This window comes from Pituophis catenifer, unplaced genomic scaffold (assembly GCF_029215685.1).
Source record: "Pituophis catenifer annectens isolate HBS135680 unplaced genomic scaffold, rPitCat1.0.hap2 SCAF_3, whole genome shotgun sequence".
Taxonomy (NCBI): Eukaryota; Metazoa; Chordata; class Lepidosauria; order Squamata; family Colubridae; genus Pituophis; species Pituophis catenifer.
Genome location: NW_027256883.1, coordinates 193,084,348 through 193,099,414, shown reverse-complemented (window position 1 = coordinate 193,099,414; position 15,067 = coordinate 193,084,348). Strand labels below are relative to the sequence as shown.

General features: G+C 39.3%; 1 protein-coding gene across 1 annotated transcript in view; it reads left to right on the top strand.

Moving 5' to 3' along the window:
* The window catches only part of PREX1 (phosphatidylinositol-3,4,5-trisphosphate dependent Rac exchange factor 1), a 252,963-nt gene extending 246,392 nt beyond the window's left edge, over positions 1–6,571 (top strand). Inside the window, exons 37-40 of the mRNA XM_070940036.1 lie at positions 1,900–2,087; positions 3,204–3,306; positions 3,908–3,975; positions 6,013–6,571. Of these exons, the coding sequence (XP_070796137.1) occupies positions 1,900–2,087; positions 3,204–3,306; positions 3,908–3,975; positions 6,013–6,055 (402 nt within the window). The 3' untranslated portion in view covers positions 6,056–6,571. The remainder of the gene's footprint in view (positions 1–1,899; positions 2,088–3,203; positions 3,307–3,907; positions 3,976–6,012) is intronic.
* The last annotated feature ends 8,496 nt before the right edge of the window (positions 6,572–15,067 follow it).

Genomic DNA, 15,067 nt, shown 5'->3' with positions numbered 1-15,067 from the left:
ATTCAGATGTTTGGCAAAGTGGGAACTGGGAGAGGCTGCTACTTCAACTGTTGGTGCTTTTAACCCAGGAGTCAGCAACCCTTGGCATGTGGCTCATCCCTCTGCTGTGGCTCCCTGTTGCTGGTCGGCTCCACAATTGATAGGGCTTTCAGTTAGGACAGGCAGAGGAAAAAGGACGCCATGCTAGGAGGGAACTCTATGGTGGGGGGAACCAGACTTCTGGTCAGCAGAGGAAAAAGGATGCCGCACTAGCTGGAGACTATGATGGGGGAACCGGACTCCCGGTCGGTTCCAGAATTGAACAGGGGCTTCTGGTTAGGACCTTTGTGGCTCTTTGAGTGTTTAAGGTTGCCGACCCCTGTTCTAACAGTCACAGAAGGAAAGAGATCACGCTTAACCTATTCTATGAAAGTGGTCAAACCAGACCTCATTATTAGTTAAAGCAGGATTCCAGAACTGATCCCTGCTGTATTTGAAAGGTGATTGGATGAAGGAAGCCAGCATAACCAATGTTTTCACCCAATGCAAAATAGTGAAATAATGTTTTTCCAATTGTCCTTCACTTTTCTTCATACATAAGTGTATAGATAAAAAAGCGAATGTCAGGAATGTCAAGCTACTGAAGTTCCAAGGTCACTTCTGGCCTAGCTGTTTTTTCTACTGCATGAGTAAAATGTTCTTCCAGTTTTCACTTCATAATCCTGATCTGGTTTTCCCTTTTGAGTTGTAGTTCACCACCATAAAGGAGATCTAGAGATTCCAAACTTTTTACGAATGCAGGTTTCCCCCCCCACCACTTCCCAGATCTAAACTCAGGTTTAAAGAATAATTAGGATTTGCACAGACAAAGATTCAATTCATTCCCTAAACCAGGAATCGGCAACCTTAAATACTCAAAGAGCCATTTGGACCGTTTCCCACAGAAAAGAAAACACCGGGAGCCACAAAACCCTTTTGACACCTAAAATGAAGATAGCACTGCATATATCATTTTTTACCTTTATGCTATGTATAAAAAAACCTATAGTGTGTTGCATTTATGATATCAATGAACTGCTACAAAGAAAACAAGTTTTTATTTCTGCATGCAACAAAAACATTTTGAACTCTGAAAAAAAAAGATGGGTCGAAAAGCTCAATAAATCACGTGCCGGCGGTTGTGATGCATATTTTGAGCAACAAGGAGCTGCAGCAGAGGGATGAAAGAGCCACATATGGCTCCAGAGCCACAGGTTGCAGACCCCTGCCCTAAACCATAAATATTCATTCAATTCACTATTTTCTCCTATGGCTGCTTTCTCTTCCATTAAATGGGAAGACTTCCAGCATAACTTTCTATATAGTCTCAATTTTCAATAGGCTAGCATCTGTGTTCTATTTCAGGGGTCTCCAACCTTGGCAACTTTGAGTCTGGTGGACTTCAACTTCCAATTCTGGGAGTTGAAGTCCACTAGTCTTAAAGTTGCCAAGGTTGGAGACCCCTGTTCTATTCTATTCATTTATTTATTTTGTGCCTTTGAGTCAATTTTGACTCCCGGCAACTACCTGGATTAGTTCTTTCAGTTTTCCTGGCAGGATTTTGGACATGATTTGCTGTTGCCAGTTTCCTAGGGCTGAGAGAGAGTGACTGGCCCAAGGTCACCCAGCTGGCTTTGTGCCTAAGGCAGGACTCGAATTCACAGTCTAAAACATGACTACAATCATAAAACTGTCTTGTATTCTAATTTAGAAACTCCTAGAATTGCACAGACTTTTTACTTAGTTGCTAAGCATCACTTGAAGGCACAAAATGCTGAAGTAATGCTGAATAGTTATTGTCTTAAGGGATCTCAAGGATATGGCTTTCAGAAAGGAAAAGGACTTAAGTTGTACTGAGACTGGTTTTCTGTTCTTTTGCAGCTGATTCGGCCCATCAATGCAATGCAGGAGCTTTGCAGATTAATGAAATCTTTCATCAGCACAAAAGGCAATCAGTCTGGGTACTCTAGTAATTATGTAGCAGGGGCTGGACTGCTGCCTATATCGTCTGAATTCTGCTACCGTCTTGGAGCCTGCCAGGTTGTAATGTGTGGCACCGGGATGCAAAGGTGAGAATTCAGAAAGGAGTGGGATCAAGAATGAAGTGCAAACATTAGTTATATTCAGTGGTGAAATCCAATTTTTTTTACTACCGGTTCTGTGGGCGTGGCAAGGGAAGGATACTGCAAAATCTCCATTCCCACCGCACTCCATGGGAAGGATACTGCAAAATCCCCAGTCCCACCCCACTCTGGGGCCAGCAAGAGGTAGTATTTGCCAGTTCTCCAAACTGCTCAAAATTTCCACTACCGTTTTTCCAGAACTTGTCAGAACCTGCTGGATTTCATCCCTGGCTATATTCCTATCCGTATCTTCTAAGTTCTTCTTAGACATCCGTCCCATGCCTTTGAATAAACTTGCAGGAAAATGTGGGGGCGCGATGGCTCAATGGTTAAAGACACTGAGCTCTTCAGCTGGAGAGCTGACAGCCTGGGCTCGAGACCCGAGCTCTGTGCAATGGGATGAGCTCCAATTACCTACCCCAGCTCCTGTCCACCTAGCAATTTGAAAGCATGCAAAGTGCAAGTAAATGAATAGGTACCGCTTTGGTGGGAACAGCATTCTGTGCACCTTTGGCATTTAGGCTTGCTGGCCGCATGACCATGGAAATTGTCTTCGGACAATGCTGACTCCCTTGGCTAAGAAATGGAGATGAGCACCATGCCTTCGAGTCGGACATGACTGATTGGGAAACCTTTACTTTTTTGCAGGAAAAAATTGTAGAGCAGCATGGGGAAAGTTTTTTAGTCCATGTCCCACACTTGGTCTTTCTGTGGTATCCTTAGGGTTGCATTCCCTAAAGTAGGCAAGAGCAAGATAGAATGACTGGGACCAGGGCAAAGAATTGGTAGGGACTGTAGCAAACCCAAAGGTAATAGAATTTCATGGAAATGTGATAATTAAAACTATATAATATTTAATAAATGCATAAATGTAATATTCAATCATTTTACCCCTATGACAATCATAATGTATAATTTGGTGACATGTTTTGAAGGATGCTCTGGGAGGAGTGGGGCTGGTGGCAGCTAAAGTTTATAGATATCCATGGATGGGGATAAATCAGCTTTTCTGACAAAGTGTTGACTTTCTGAATGTAATGCTCTTTGTTGTTACACTATTAGGAGCACACTTTGTGTGTCATTGGAACAAGCAGCAATATTGGCTCGAAGTCATGGACTCTTGCCCAAGTGTATTATGCAGGCAACAGACATAATGAGAAAGCAAGTGAGTATTAATGAAGCATTCAATAAGTAATATTAGCAACCATAAATTTCCAAATGGGACACTGAATATGTATATTTGTATGCACTACACAGAATTTTTATGTGCAGAGTATCTACATCATTTAATGATAGTAGAGGTAATAAAAATGACATGCTTATGATAACTATTTACAAACCTGTCTCGCTTTAAGCAAGACAGAAAGGTTTTGATTTCCTAGATGCTAGCAAATTACAGTTTTGAGTGTCCTTCATTATTGGCCCTGCTGATAGGGATTTTGCAAAGTGACAGGGAAGCAACATCTGAAAAACCACAAGTTGCCCATCCTTGGTCTCAAGAGAGAAGTGCAGTGTGCAGAATATCCTCATGTACACACTCTGGACACTTGTCAGTGTGCTATGGTATTGTCACTCTCTCACTAGCAGCTGTAAAACATACTGAAGACTTTCATCTTATGTAAGCACAGAAGACTATTTTGCGAGCTCCCTCCTTTCCAGAACTGCTTTATGGCTATGAATAGATTTTTCAAATGGAAATAGCATATTTCTACTTTGGTGTTTCTCCAGAGCCATTCATAACTATTTTTGTATGTTTTTCTTTATAGGGACCAAGAGTTGAAATCTCTGCAAAAAACCTGAAAGTGATGGATCAGATGCCGCAATCTGCACCCCGGTAGGTAGCTAGGTTCAATAGCAGTAGCACTTAGACTTATATACCATTCCAATCTGGATCCTCATTTTACTGACCTCGGAAGCATGGAAGGCTGAATCAACCTTGAGCCAACCAGGTTTGAACTCCTGGCAGTGAGCAGAGTTAACCTGCAATATTGCATTCTAACTACTGTGCCAACATATGGCTCTTTTAAAGAATCTGAAAAAAACTTTTGGAATGCAAAGTATTGATGAAAGAACAAATCCTGAGGCACCACTGGGATGATTTAAAAGCCAGAATTATTAAATGCAGAAGAAAGGAACATAAAATTGGACTGTTTGATCAGGGATAAATAATCTTGTTTGAAATTATTCACCTGAGGGTAGGACAAGAAGTAATGGGTGGAAACTAATCAAGGAGAGAAGCAACCTAGAACTAAGGAGAAATTTCCTGACAGTTAGAACAGTTGATCGGTGGAACAACTTGCCTCCAGAAGTTGTGAATGCTCCAACACTGGAAGTTTTTAAGAGGATGTTGGATAGCCATTTGTCTGAAGTGGTGTAGGGTTTCCTGCCTAAGCAGGGGGTTGGACTGGAGGACCTCGAAGGTCCCTTCCAATTCTGTTATTCTATTCTATTCTAAATGAGTGGTAACTTCTAATGGCTATTTCTGAACTAGGACTAAACAGATGAAGATTTCTGAATTGCATATATAAATACAAGTTACGTTATAGGAAGGAGAGGGTTTTTTGTTTGTAATTTTAAAAGAGGGTGAAAAGTTTTATTAGTTAGTGCTCAGTATGCTGAAGATTGAAAGTCGTTTCTTTATTACCGTAGTATCTTTGTTTCTTCTTCCTTTTTTTCTCTTTTTCTTTCCTTCTCTTGAATTTTTAAAACTTTTTCTTTAATCTTTTATTTTAATTTGTATTTATTTTTACTATGCCTATTAAAAAATGTCAATAACATTATTAGAAAAAGAAAAGAAATTGCAAACTTTTTAAGTACACCACCATAACTACCAAAGCTGAGAAGCTGGCTTGTGTTATCACTCCGAAGATGCTGACAACATTCACTTTTCTTTTTTGTATTTTGTCTGAATTTTCAATATACTTTTTCAGCCCATTTTGCTATTATCTGTTAGCAAGTCATAGCAGACATTGGCTATATCTCAAAGGCAAAGTAGTATTTTGCATGCAAAATATAGTCGAAGTAAACGTCTATGGAGATTCCCAGTCATCAGGTCATGGTTGTCCCAAAAGTGCTTTTTGAAAAAGTTCAGTTCTGAACTGAACTGAAGAAACTCCTTGGCTGAGGAGCGAAACGCTTTCAAGGAAAACCAAAGAAAGTTCAGTTGCCTTTTCAAAAAGCACCCTTTGGTATAGCTGAAATCAGAAAAACATGCTCCTAACTACTAGGCAGCTGATGAAACAATAGAGGACAAAATAGTCCAATGACCTAATCAACATGAATTAAGTTTTGCATATTCATATCACTGAGCATTCCAGAGGGAAAAAAGCATTCAAATGAATTTTTACATTTCACAGGTGAATTTGAGTTTACTTGTAATTATCTATTCCTTTGATGGAAGTAATTTAGCACACCCCTGTCCCAAACGGAACCTGACTTTTGCCCCTGGCATTTGGGGGTCACTTGAATGGAATCACCTCTTGATTTATTATGGTGTAGGTCACCAATTTACAGTCTATGTTTTATGTGTATATATATTGTGTACATTTTAAAGTTATGTGGTTCTTTTTAGGTTTATACTTTGCTTTTTGTGGTTGTACACCCCACAAAGTCATGTTGTTGAGTTGTACAACCTCATAAGTCCAGTGATAAATAAAATAAGTAAACAAATAAGTAGATTGTCTTCAGATATTGTGGACTGCATCCTAATTCCTCACCAGCTAGACTGAATGTATGAAAGTTACAGGTGTATTAAGGTCTGGAGGGCAAGACATTGAGTTGTCTGTTTTAAAACAATTTGGTTTACTTTAGTCTGCCACATTATCCTTAAGGATCTTTTTGTAACACCAACTTCTTTGTCACCTTTTTACAGAATCTACCAGTTATGTCAACCACCTGCAGATGGAGACTTGTGAGAGGAAAGGAAACAGATTATCTTGGAGTCACAGAGGGGTTCAGCAGACAGCAATTCTGCCTGAGTACTGTCTTATGTCAGTGGTGCTGAGTCCAGAAGACAGGGGACAGTCCCAATTTCTATTTTTTAGGTACTCTAGTGCACTAGGGACTTCTATTTCCCCTTGTTTCCTGCAAAATTACGAGAGCAGGCACACTTATCGTTTCTGGGCTCGATGCAGAAGTTCTTCAAAATTAAATCTCCAGGGGAATGGATGGAAGAATCACCTCTCTCAGGTTGCCTGACATGGAACATTGTGGATTCTGAATTTTGGATGGGCACAGATCCAAGCTAAAGCAAACCTACCTGCCGTGTTTGGACTACACAGAGTTTCTAGCAAAATGTTGGCCAGTTGCCTTGAAATAAGAGTCTCACAAATACTCACTTGCACTTTGAAATTTTGAATGGCACACATTCTCTGGTTTGTTCAAAGAATTTTTCACTTCATATTAATATAAACCAAGCTCAACTCTATAAAATACACATTCCATGAGACTTTCTACAAGAAATTCCTTTTAATTTTTACTGTAAAGTTCAGAAGTTAACACATTAAAAAAAAAAACTAATGGTCCATTATGTATTCTGGAAATACAGTTATATTTTACCAGTGAGAATAACAATGAAGGATTTTTTTTTTAAAAAAAAAGTTGTTACAAAAGAGAAGCAAGACGCAGCTATTTGCTTCAATAATGTAAACATATGAAGGTTTTTGAAGCAAGGACAGAAATATACTTATTTATGTGGCATAGAAGATCTGTTTTGGAATATGTTACTATATATGCAAGATTTAAATAAAAAAGTATTTGTTTCAAAGGGGCCAATAGACTGGTAGATATGTAGTAGTTTACTGAAAATATTATTGTGATATTTAAAATTTTGCAGTATTTAAGTAGACTTTAATCAGTTTTTTTTAAAAAAAAATAGAATACAAGTAGATTGTAATTTAAAACAAAAATTTGGTTGTGTATATAATGTACTTAATTTTTCCCAATGTCTTTAGTTTGATCAGGATGATTACTAGAATGGCGATTTACTTTTAAATTACCATCTGCAATGTATTTTTTTTTCTAAAGAAAAAAGAAAAAAAAAAAGCAATCTCAGGCCAGAAATAATGTTTTTGTGGAGTGTGTGCCTTAAATTAATTATCCAAGTCAGTCAAGTGACTAGGATAAATTAAGAGGAATAAAACTAATACTTGTCTATATCAATAATAATTTAACAGCATAATATGCTGTAAAATGCATATTTCTGGGCATGCATAGAAATTCTTTAAAGTGACTTATGGTATTTAAGGCATGCAGAAAAGAATTGCGTGGTGGGGTGGGGGGTCTTTGAAGAGGGCATTTTATAAGCTTCAGTGTTTGCTAATAATCAAAACTTTATTTTTATGTGTAACACTGAAAATGGCTCCTCTGCTTCTACTCTGGGTGAGGAAGTTGATGAAGAAGAAACATGCTGTCATATCTGAATTTATTTGAGATTCTAGTTAAAAGTATAGTTTCATTTCTGATTGGTGCATAAGACTATCATTTATTCATATTAGAATAAATAACCGTCATATAATTAAATGGCCAGCAGATGGCAGTCTTAGGCTTCCTGGTGAAAACCACTGTACTAGTCCTCTTCCCAAAAATGGATTTTAAAAAATCCAAAATCCTCAGTTGAAAAATAACATTTAATAATTGCTTTTAATAAGTTACTGAATGGAACTCATTTAAAGTTAGTAAAATTTTCTGGAAGATTTTCTCAGCAAACTGGAGTAATCGTCTTAGTCGATGCTGCTTGGGTGCTATAATTGAAATATAACAGTTTATTCTCCCCATTATATACAGTAGCATGGTGAGCATCCAAATATAGGCTAATTTAAAATAGTTTATCCATGATAGAGATTAATATTTTACATGAAACTTTCTCAGCAAATTGCATCTAGGTGTACAACCAACAAAGGTGACTGTCTATTCGTGATTGCTGAGTTAGGGAAAAATTAGATTGGAATCTTAAATCTTGCATCAATTAATCTGCATGGCCCAGCATCAATTAATCTGCCTTGTGCCCTTCAGTTTCATTGAGACCATTGTGAAGATTGATTCATGTAACTAATACTAGGGCCTAATTAGAATGTCAAGAATTTTATTGTCGCTCTTGCCTCCCACACACTCCATTGAATGTAAACATCATGCACCATAGGTTCAGCTGCCAGACTAATATACAAGCATGAAACGCCTTATGGGATAGTTAAGGATTCCTTTCAAAGGAACCGGTCGCTTTGCTGTTTGCCTAATTCACATCTTTCATCTTCAAGCCTACACATTTTGTACTGTCGAGGATATTGTACCGTGTTTCCCCGAAAATAAGACCCTGTCTTATATTTTTTTTTGAACCCTGAAATAAGCACTTGGCCTTATTGCCATGCGCTCAAAAGCCCAATTGGGCTTATTAGAATAGAATAGAATAGAATTTTTTTATTGGCCAAGTGTGATTGGACACACAAGGAATTGGTCTTGGTGCATATGCTCTCAGTGTACATCAAAGAAAAGATACGTTCATCAAGAATCATAAGGTACAACACTTAACGATTAACACTTAATTATCAGGGGATGTCTTATTTGGGGGGGAAACAGGATACAATGGCATGTGAGAATTCACCAAGGCTGCAGTCTATATTCTCTAAGCATTTGTCCAGCGCACAGAAGTGAGAATACGGAGGGGAAAGTAGAACTACATCTCTTGCAACAACATTTGCACATTTGGAGAATGCCTGTAAATCAGAACCAGGTACACATAATGACATTGAAAAGGTCACAAGGCCTTGGGATAGGTTCAGTGGAAGCCTAAGTGCGGTGCCAGATACCAACTACAGATAGCATGGTGTAGAGCTGTTTTTGCTACTCCAGCTGAACTCAACTACCATGTCCTAAATTCAGTCTTCTACATCTAATTCTCCAGATAGGCTAGATGTCAGCTCCCAGAATCCTTAGCTGTAGTAACCATTGCCTAGCAATGCCTAAGTAGCTGATGTCACACACTGTTGCTCTGAAGGTGGTTAGACTTGAGTAGCATGGTAAGCGCTAGGTGAAATTCTCCTATGCAATTACATTGAACATCCATTGCATGTTTTTCATGGTTCCCTCCCTTGGAAGCCTGCAACTGACAGTTCCCCAATCACAGCACTGAAAGTAGCTCCTGGAAGCTCCTTTACTCATCTCTGTCTCACACACAGTAAAGGAGCAATCACTTCTCTTTATAATAAACTTATATGGGGGTCTTTCTGAAGACATTGGTTTTGCCAATCTGGGGAAGTAACAGAACCTATTTTTATAGCAATATGTAACTGGCATTTTCAGATGTACTGTATGTATATAAAAAGTACACCGTCCTGGTAAAGTCAGCTCCAGTTGCTTTCTTTCATTTTTCCTTGCTGTATTGCTAATGGTATGTATATGTGTATGTGATAAGATAAATGAGGTAATACATTTGATGTCTATAACCTATTTTGTCCATTCATTGATGATCCTTGTGGTTTCTATTGGTGCTGGCTTGTTTGCCTCTCAAATTGATTACTTTCATAACTCAATAGAAAACTGATGAATCAAATTTTGTTTTTGTTTTAATTAGTCTTTCAAGCAGATATTTATCTATCGTGAAATGACAGTTCCCACAGAAAAGTTCCTTTAAAACGATGCTTTATTAACATATATATATATATTGGGGGGACGGAGGGCAAATTCATTTGAGAAATCTCAACATAAGCTATCAGTAGTTAAACGCAGACCTGATGCATTAAATAGCAGCTGTGTTTCAATAATTCTGAGGATCCTTATTGACATAATGAAGAGAATAATATGGAAAACTTGGCATTTGATTCAGACATTACGTTACTGAGAGTTTAGGTTTCATTTTCAGTGCCTTTTTCCCATTAAATTTGCAAAGATCTTCACTAAAAACTGGTAGAGAAGTTTGTTCCAAAAAGAATGCGGGCCATAATCCAAACCATGGTCCCAGAGGTCTAGATGAAAATGTAGTATGTGATGTCATTCCTATCAGTATCAGTGAAGAAATCTAAGTGTGGTCATAAGCTTCCACTCATCAAGATCCACACCTAAATCTTGATTGGATTTGTTTTAACAACCTAGGCCCGTGATGGCGAACCTATGGCACGGGTGCCACAAGTGGCACACAGAGCCAAATCAGTGGGCATGCGAGAGTTGCCATAGCTCAGCTCCAGCATGCCTGCATGTGCCGGCCAGCTGATTTTTGGGCCTTCCGGTCCCACCAGAAGTTGGGAAATGGGCTGTTTCTGGTCTCCGGAGGGCCTCCAGGGGGGTGCATGAGGCCGTTTTCGCCCTCTCCGGGCTCCTAGAAAGCCTCTGGAGCCTGGGGCGGGTAAAAAACAGGCCTACCGGGCCCACTAGGCCATCACGTGGTAAAAGCGGGGGGGGGGCAGATTGAATTATGGTTGTGGGCACACATGTGGGTGACCTCCCCATGCGCTCCCCACTTTTGGCACGTGATGGCAAAAAGGTTAGCCATCACTGTCCTAGGCTAAAAAACTGGGTATTTTGTGATTGAACGTGATGAAAACCCAGCATCTTTTAGCATGCTAAGTAGCCTATTGTGTTAAGCCATTATCAGAATGTGCAAAACCAAATGTTCTGGAGGTGCAACATTTGGAATGTTCCAACAGTGAGAATTCTGGAATGTTCTATTCCTTCTTCAGACCTACCAAGCTGTCTGTCATGTAGTTTTTCAAACAAAACAGCCTTGTTAGGCATCTGCAGAACACCGCAATCGCCACAAACAACTTCTAATTTGGAGGACTAATGGATCACTCCAGAATAGCTGGCTTAATGTGATTTGAAGGAGGATTGGATTGTTAGCTTTTGTACATACCTAAGCCATAATATGGTTTAGTTTGTTGGATATAATATGTAATGTGAACACAGGAGTGTTATTCCAGAGATAAGGTAGATTCTTCTCATACTTAAAATTACCGGGCAATTAACATTGTTGAATCTGGATAAAATGAAAACATCTTCTAAATGAATAATTGCAGTTTCTACAGCAGAAAAGTTCTAGATTAGTGCTAGGTTAAGCATTTACTTTAATACTAAGTTTAGTGTATATGTATAAGTGAGGGAATAGAAACAAATTTTTATTACACTGATCTATGGTGTGCTTAATCATGGATTATTGATACGATAGCTTTATTGATTAGCCTACAGGCCATATCAAAGCACAAGGTGCAAACGCATATCACCAATAAACATGGATTATTAAATAAGCCACAAAGGGTTAGTTCATAATATATTCCAAGGGTGAAACATTTATTGAGTGTATTTATATCATGTATACACTCTCAATGGCTCACGACCTAAAAAAACTTTAATTACCTACTGCCCAATTCCCAGTAATTCCCTGATTGAAACTCCACACCATCTGTATGTGTGTGTCACATGTGCAATGCCCATGAAAAAAAGTGAAGAGTTTCAATTTGCACAGTTGCAACTGCCACCTTTACCTCTTTTTTTTTTTTTTTTGATAGGATGGAAGTGGTATATTGGATTTGAATAAATATTCTCTACAAATTCTTCAAAATATGGAGGTTTTTTTTTTTTAAAGAAAATTACAAGTAGCTGCTATAATGAATTTATTATATGCCAATTAAACTTATAAAAGCTCACTGTGGCCACTGAAAGGAGAAAATGATAATTTCATTAGTTTCATGTAATGGCTTCTGCAACTGTTTATAAATATATATATGTATATGGTGGGTTTTAATTTTCCAGCCATTACAAGCTATTTGCTGTGTCAGTCTCATTCTCCATGCACAAATAAGAACAGAAAGCAAGCAAGAGAAAGCTTGCAAATGTTTTTCAACTGTGAAAAGTTCTCACAGCTTGATTCAATAAACTTCTGCAGGAAAGTGTTGGATGTATCAGATGTTGATCTATCCTGAGTTATTTCACAGTGCCAGCTTTGCTCGATGACTCATCCCTGGAACGTGTTGACTTGTTCACAACTGCTACCCTGCCAGATCTATCAGGATGCCAAGATTAAAAAACAAAACAAAAAACCAATTATTGGCAAGATAATGGCGTGACGGGAGTGGAATGAGGGCAGCCCGCATGGCAACGCATGCTGTTTTCCATTATTTCATCGCTGCTTTGTAAAGAGTTTCTGAAGAGAAATCTTTACAATCGGCTTTAAGGATATAAGTATTGGGTCCTGCAAGTACAACATTCAGATCTCTTGTGGCTTTGTGGACACATCTTAATATTATTGTTGCCCTCAGAAATAATGGGGTTGCTCATACTGCGGTGATGAATCTCTTGCCCAGGTTGAAGTGACAGTTGCTTATCCATTGGCATCCTTCAGTCTCAAGAGACTGGTATCGTGCTCTGGAAAGAGGTCCTAAAACAGCATCTAGTGTGACTAAAAAAGGCCAATTCAAGAGTGGCAATCCCTTCCACACTGAGGGCAGATACATTCTGTCCCCTGGCCAGCCCCCAGATTTTGCTGGTTCCAGGACTGCCTCTTTGCCTCAGCCTGCCGAACAACTGTATCTTCAAATTGGGGAAGGCCATGCTTTAGCCTCCAAGCTGAACGATCAGAGGTCAAGGTTTCCCAATTGTTAATGTCCATTCCCAGGGCCTTTAGGTCCCTCTTGCAGATATCCTTATATTGCAGCTGTGGTCTCCCTCTGAGGCGCTTTCCCTGCACTAATTCTCCATACAGGAGATCTTTCAGAATCCAACCATCAGCCATTCTCACGACATGCCCCAGCCAGCGTAGATGTCGCTGTTTCAATAGTGTATACATGCTAGAAATTCCAGCACGTTCCAAGACTGAGCTATTTGGAACTTTGTCCTGCCAGGTGATGCCAAGAATTCATCGGAGACAGCGCATATGAAAGGTGTTCAACTTTCTCTCCTGCTGTGCGTAGAGGGCCCAAGACTCACTGCCGTACAAGAGTGTGTTAGGACGCAGGCTCTATAGACCTGGATCTTTGTATGTTCCATCAGCTTCTTATTAAGCCATACTCTCTTTGTAAGTCTGGAAAATGTGGTGGCCGCTTTACCAATACATTTATTCAGCTCAGTAGCTAAAGAAAGAGTGTCAGAGATAGTTGAGCCGAGGTACACAAAGTCATGGACGACCTCCAGTTCTTGTGCAAAGATTGTAATACAGGGAGGTGAATCCAGGTCCTGACCCATGACTTGTGTGTTTTTCAGGCTGATTGTTAGTCCAAAGTCTTGGCAGGCCTTGCTAAAACTGTCCATAAGTTGTTGAAGTTCTTCAGCAGAGTGAGCAGTGATGGCAGTTGCTTATAATGTTTGAGAAAATGACCATCCATGGAAGTATAGGGGAGGCCTTAGCCTCCCTAAAGAGAGCTCCCATATTGTGGGGCAGGCAAACCACACAACAGCTCCTTGTACACAACCAACCAAGCCAGCCAAACCAACAGCATATGTTGAACTACAGTTAAAACAGAACACATATGAATCATAGTTTGAAAACTAGGCTGGTTGCTTTACTTGCGTCATCAGACATAATCTGGACAGGAGAATTAATTACAGATTAATCCTCCCTTCTGGTCTTTGGATGCAAAAATAGGAAAGTGGGAATTCATGCTATTTTTTAATGAGAGAGAGGAAATGACGGGAATGGTGAAAATAAATCTCTTTACATGCACACATTGGTATACAGCCAGCCAGAAAGTGTAGCTTTAACTGAGTTGGGACACATATATTTTGCACCAACTTTATTATTTTATTTTTGTAAATTGTTAATAAGCAAAAAAATATTAGCTGCCCAGGAACTTCAAAATATTTGTTAATCAGTAAACCAGGACTGGCCACAGTTTGCTAGTTCATCTCATGCAATTGGTAAGTGCTTGTAGTGAGAACTGCATCAGCCCGGACTCAATAAAATGTGATTTTATTAGCAAGTTGCAGGATCCAATCTGGGTTGGTCACTGGTACCAGAGATTTAGTCTTCTGAGCTTTTGGACTCATGCTGGAGTCCATCCTCAGGGAATTTGAGATAGACAGAAGTTCAAAAACGTGGAAGACTAAGGTGAACCAGATTGGATTCTGCAATCATTATCTTGGGTCGTGTATATTTGCCTTCATTCATTATTAGCAGGTCTCGAAAAGCTTAACTGTGATACATTCTAGTTACATTAATAAATATTTATGTTATTTAATAACAGTTTTCTGATTGGCATTGTGTATATCACGTCTACCCAACTTGTAGAGGGGAAAGACAGAGAAGGAGAAGGAGAGGAAGAGGAAGAAATTAGGGAAGGAGAGGGAGATAAATTAAAAATAACCTACAATTGAACACCTGACACATTGTTGCTTGGCAGCTAGGGAAGAAATGGCAATGAGGCTTTAGACGTGTTCACAGTGGAAGGAATGCATGGAGGAAAAAACCCACTTTAGGAGTGTCTCTTGTAGAAGAAAATATTCTTGAAACTGGTGCTTCATGTGAAAAAAAAAATAAAGATAAGCTTTCTTTAGGAAATAGCAGGTAGGAAAGCTTACGTTACTTTAATCTTTCTACAGCTAAAAACTTGTAGCATGCTGTCCTCCCTTATGGAGAGAGAAGTCCCTGCATTGCACAGTTCAAAGACAGAAGAAAAGGAGAAGTGAACTGAGAGAGAAAGGAAGTAATGAAAACCTTCAGAATATCTGTAAAGGCTTATTATATAGAGACATGAAAAGTTTTGTAAAAAAGAAATTATCTTTACATGTCTTGCCCTGTTGGACAGTAGGTTTATAGCAGGGGTGGGTTCTACTTACCTTTACTATCAGTTTGCAACAGGATTGCGCTCACGCACTCGATCAAAGCTTCTGCGCATGTGCAGATCGCTGATGATGACATCCGGGTCAGTGGGTGGGGCCTCCCACCGGTTTACTACCGGTTCTTGCGAACCGGTCCAAACCGGGGGCAACCCACCACTGGTTTATAG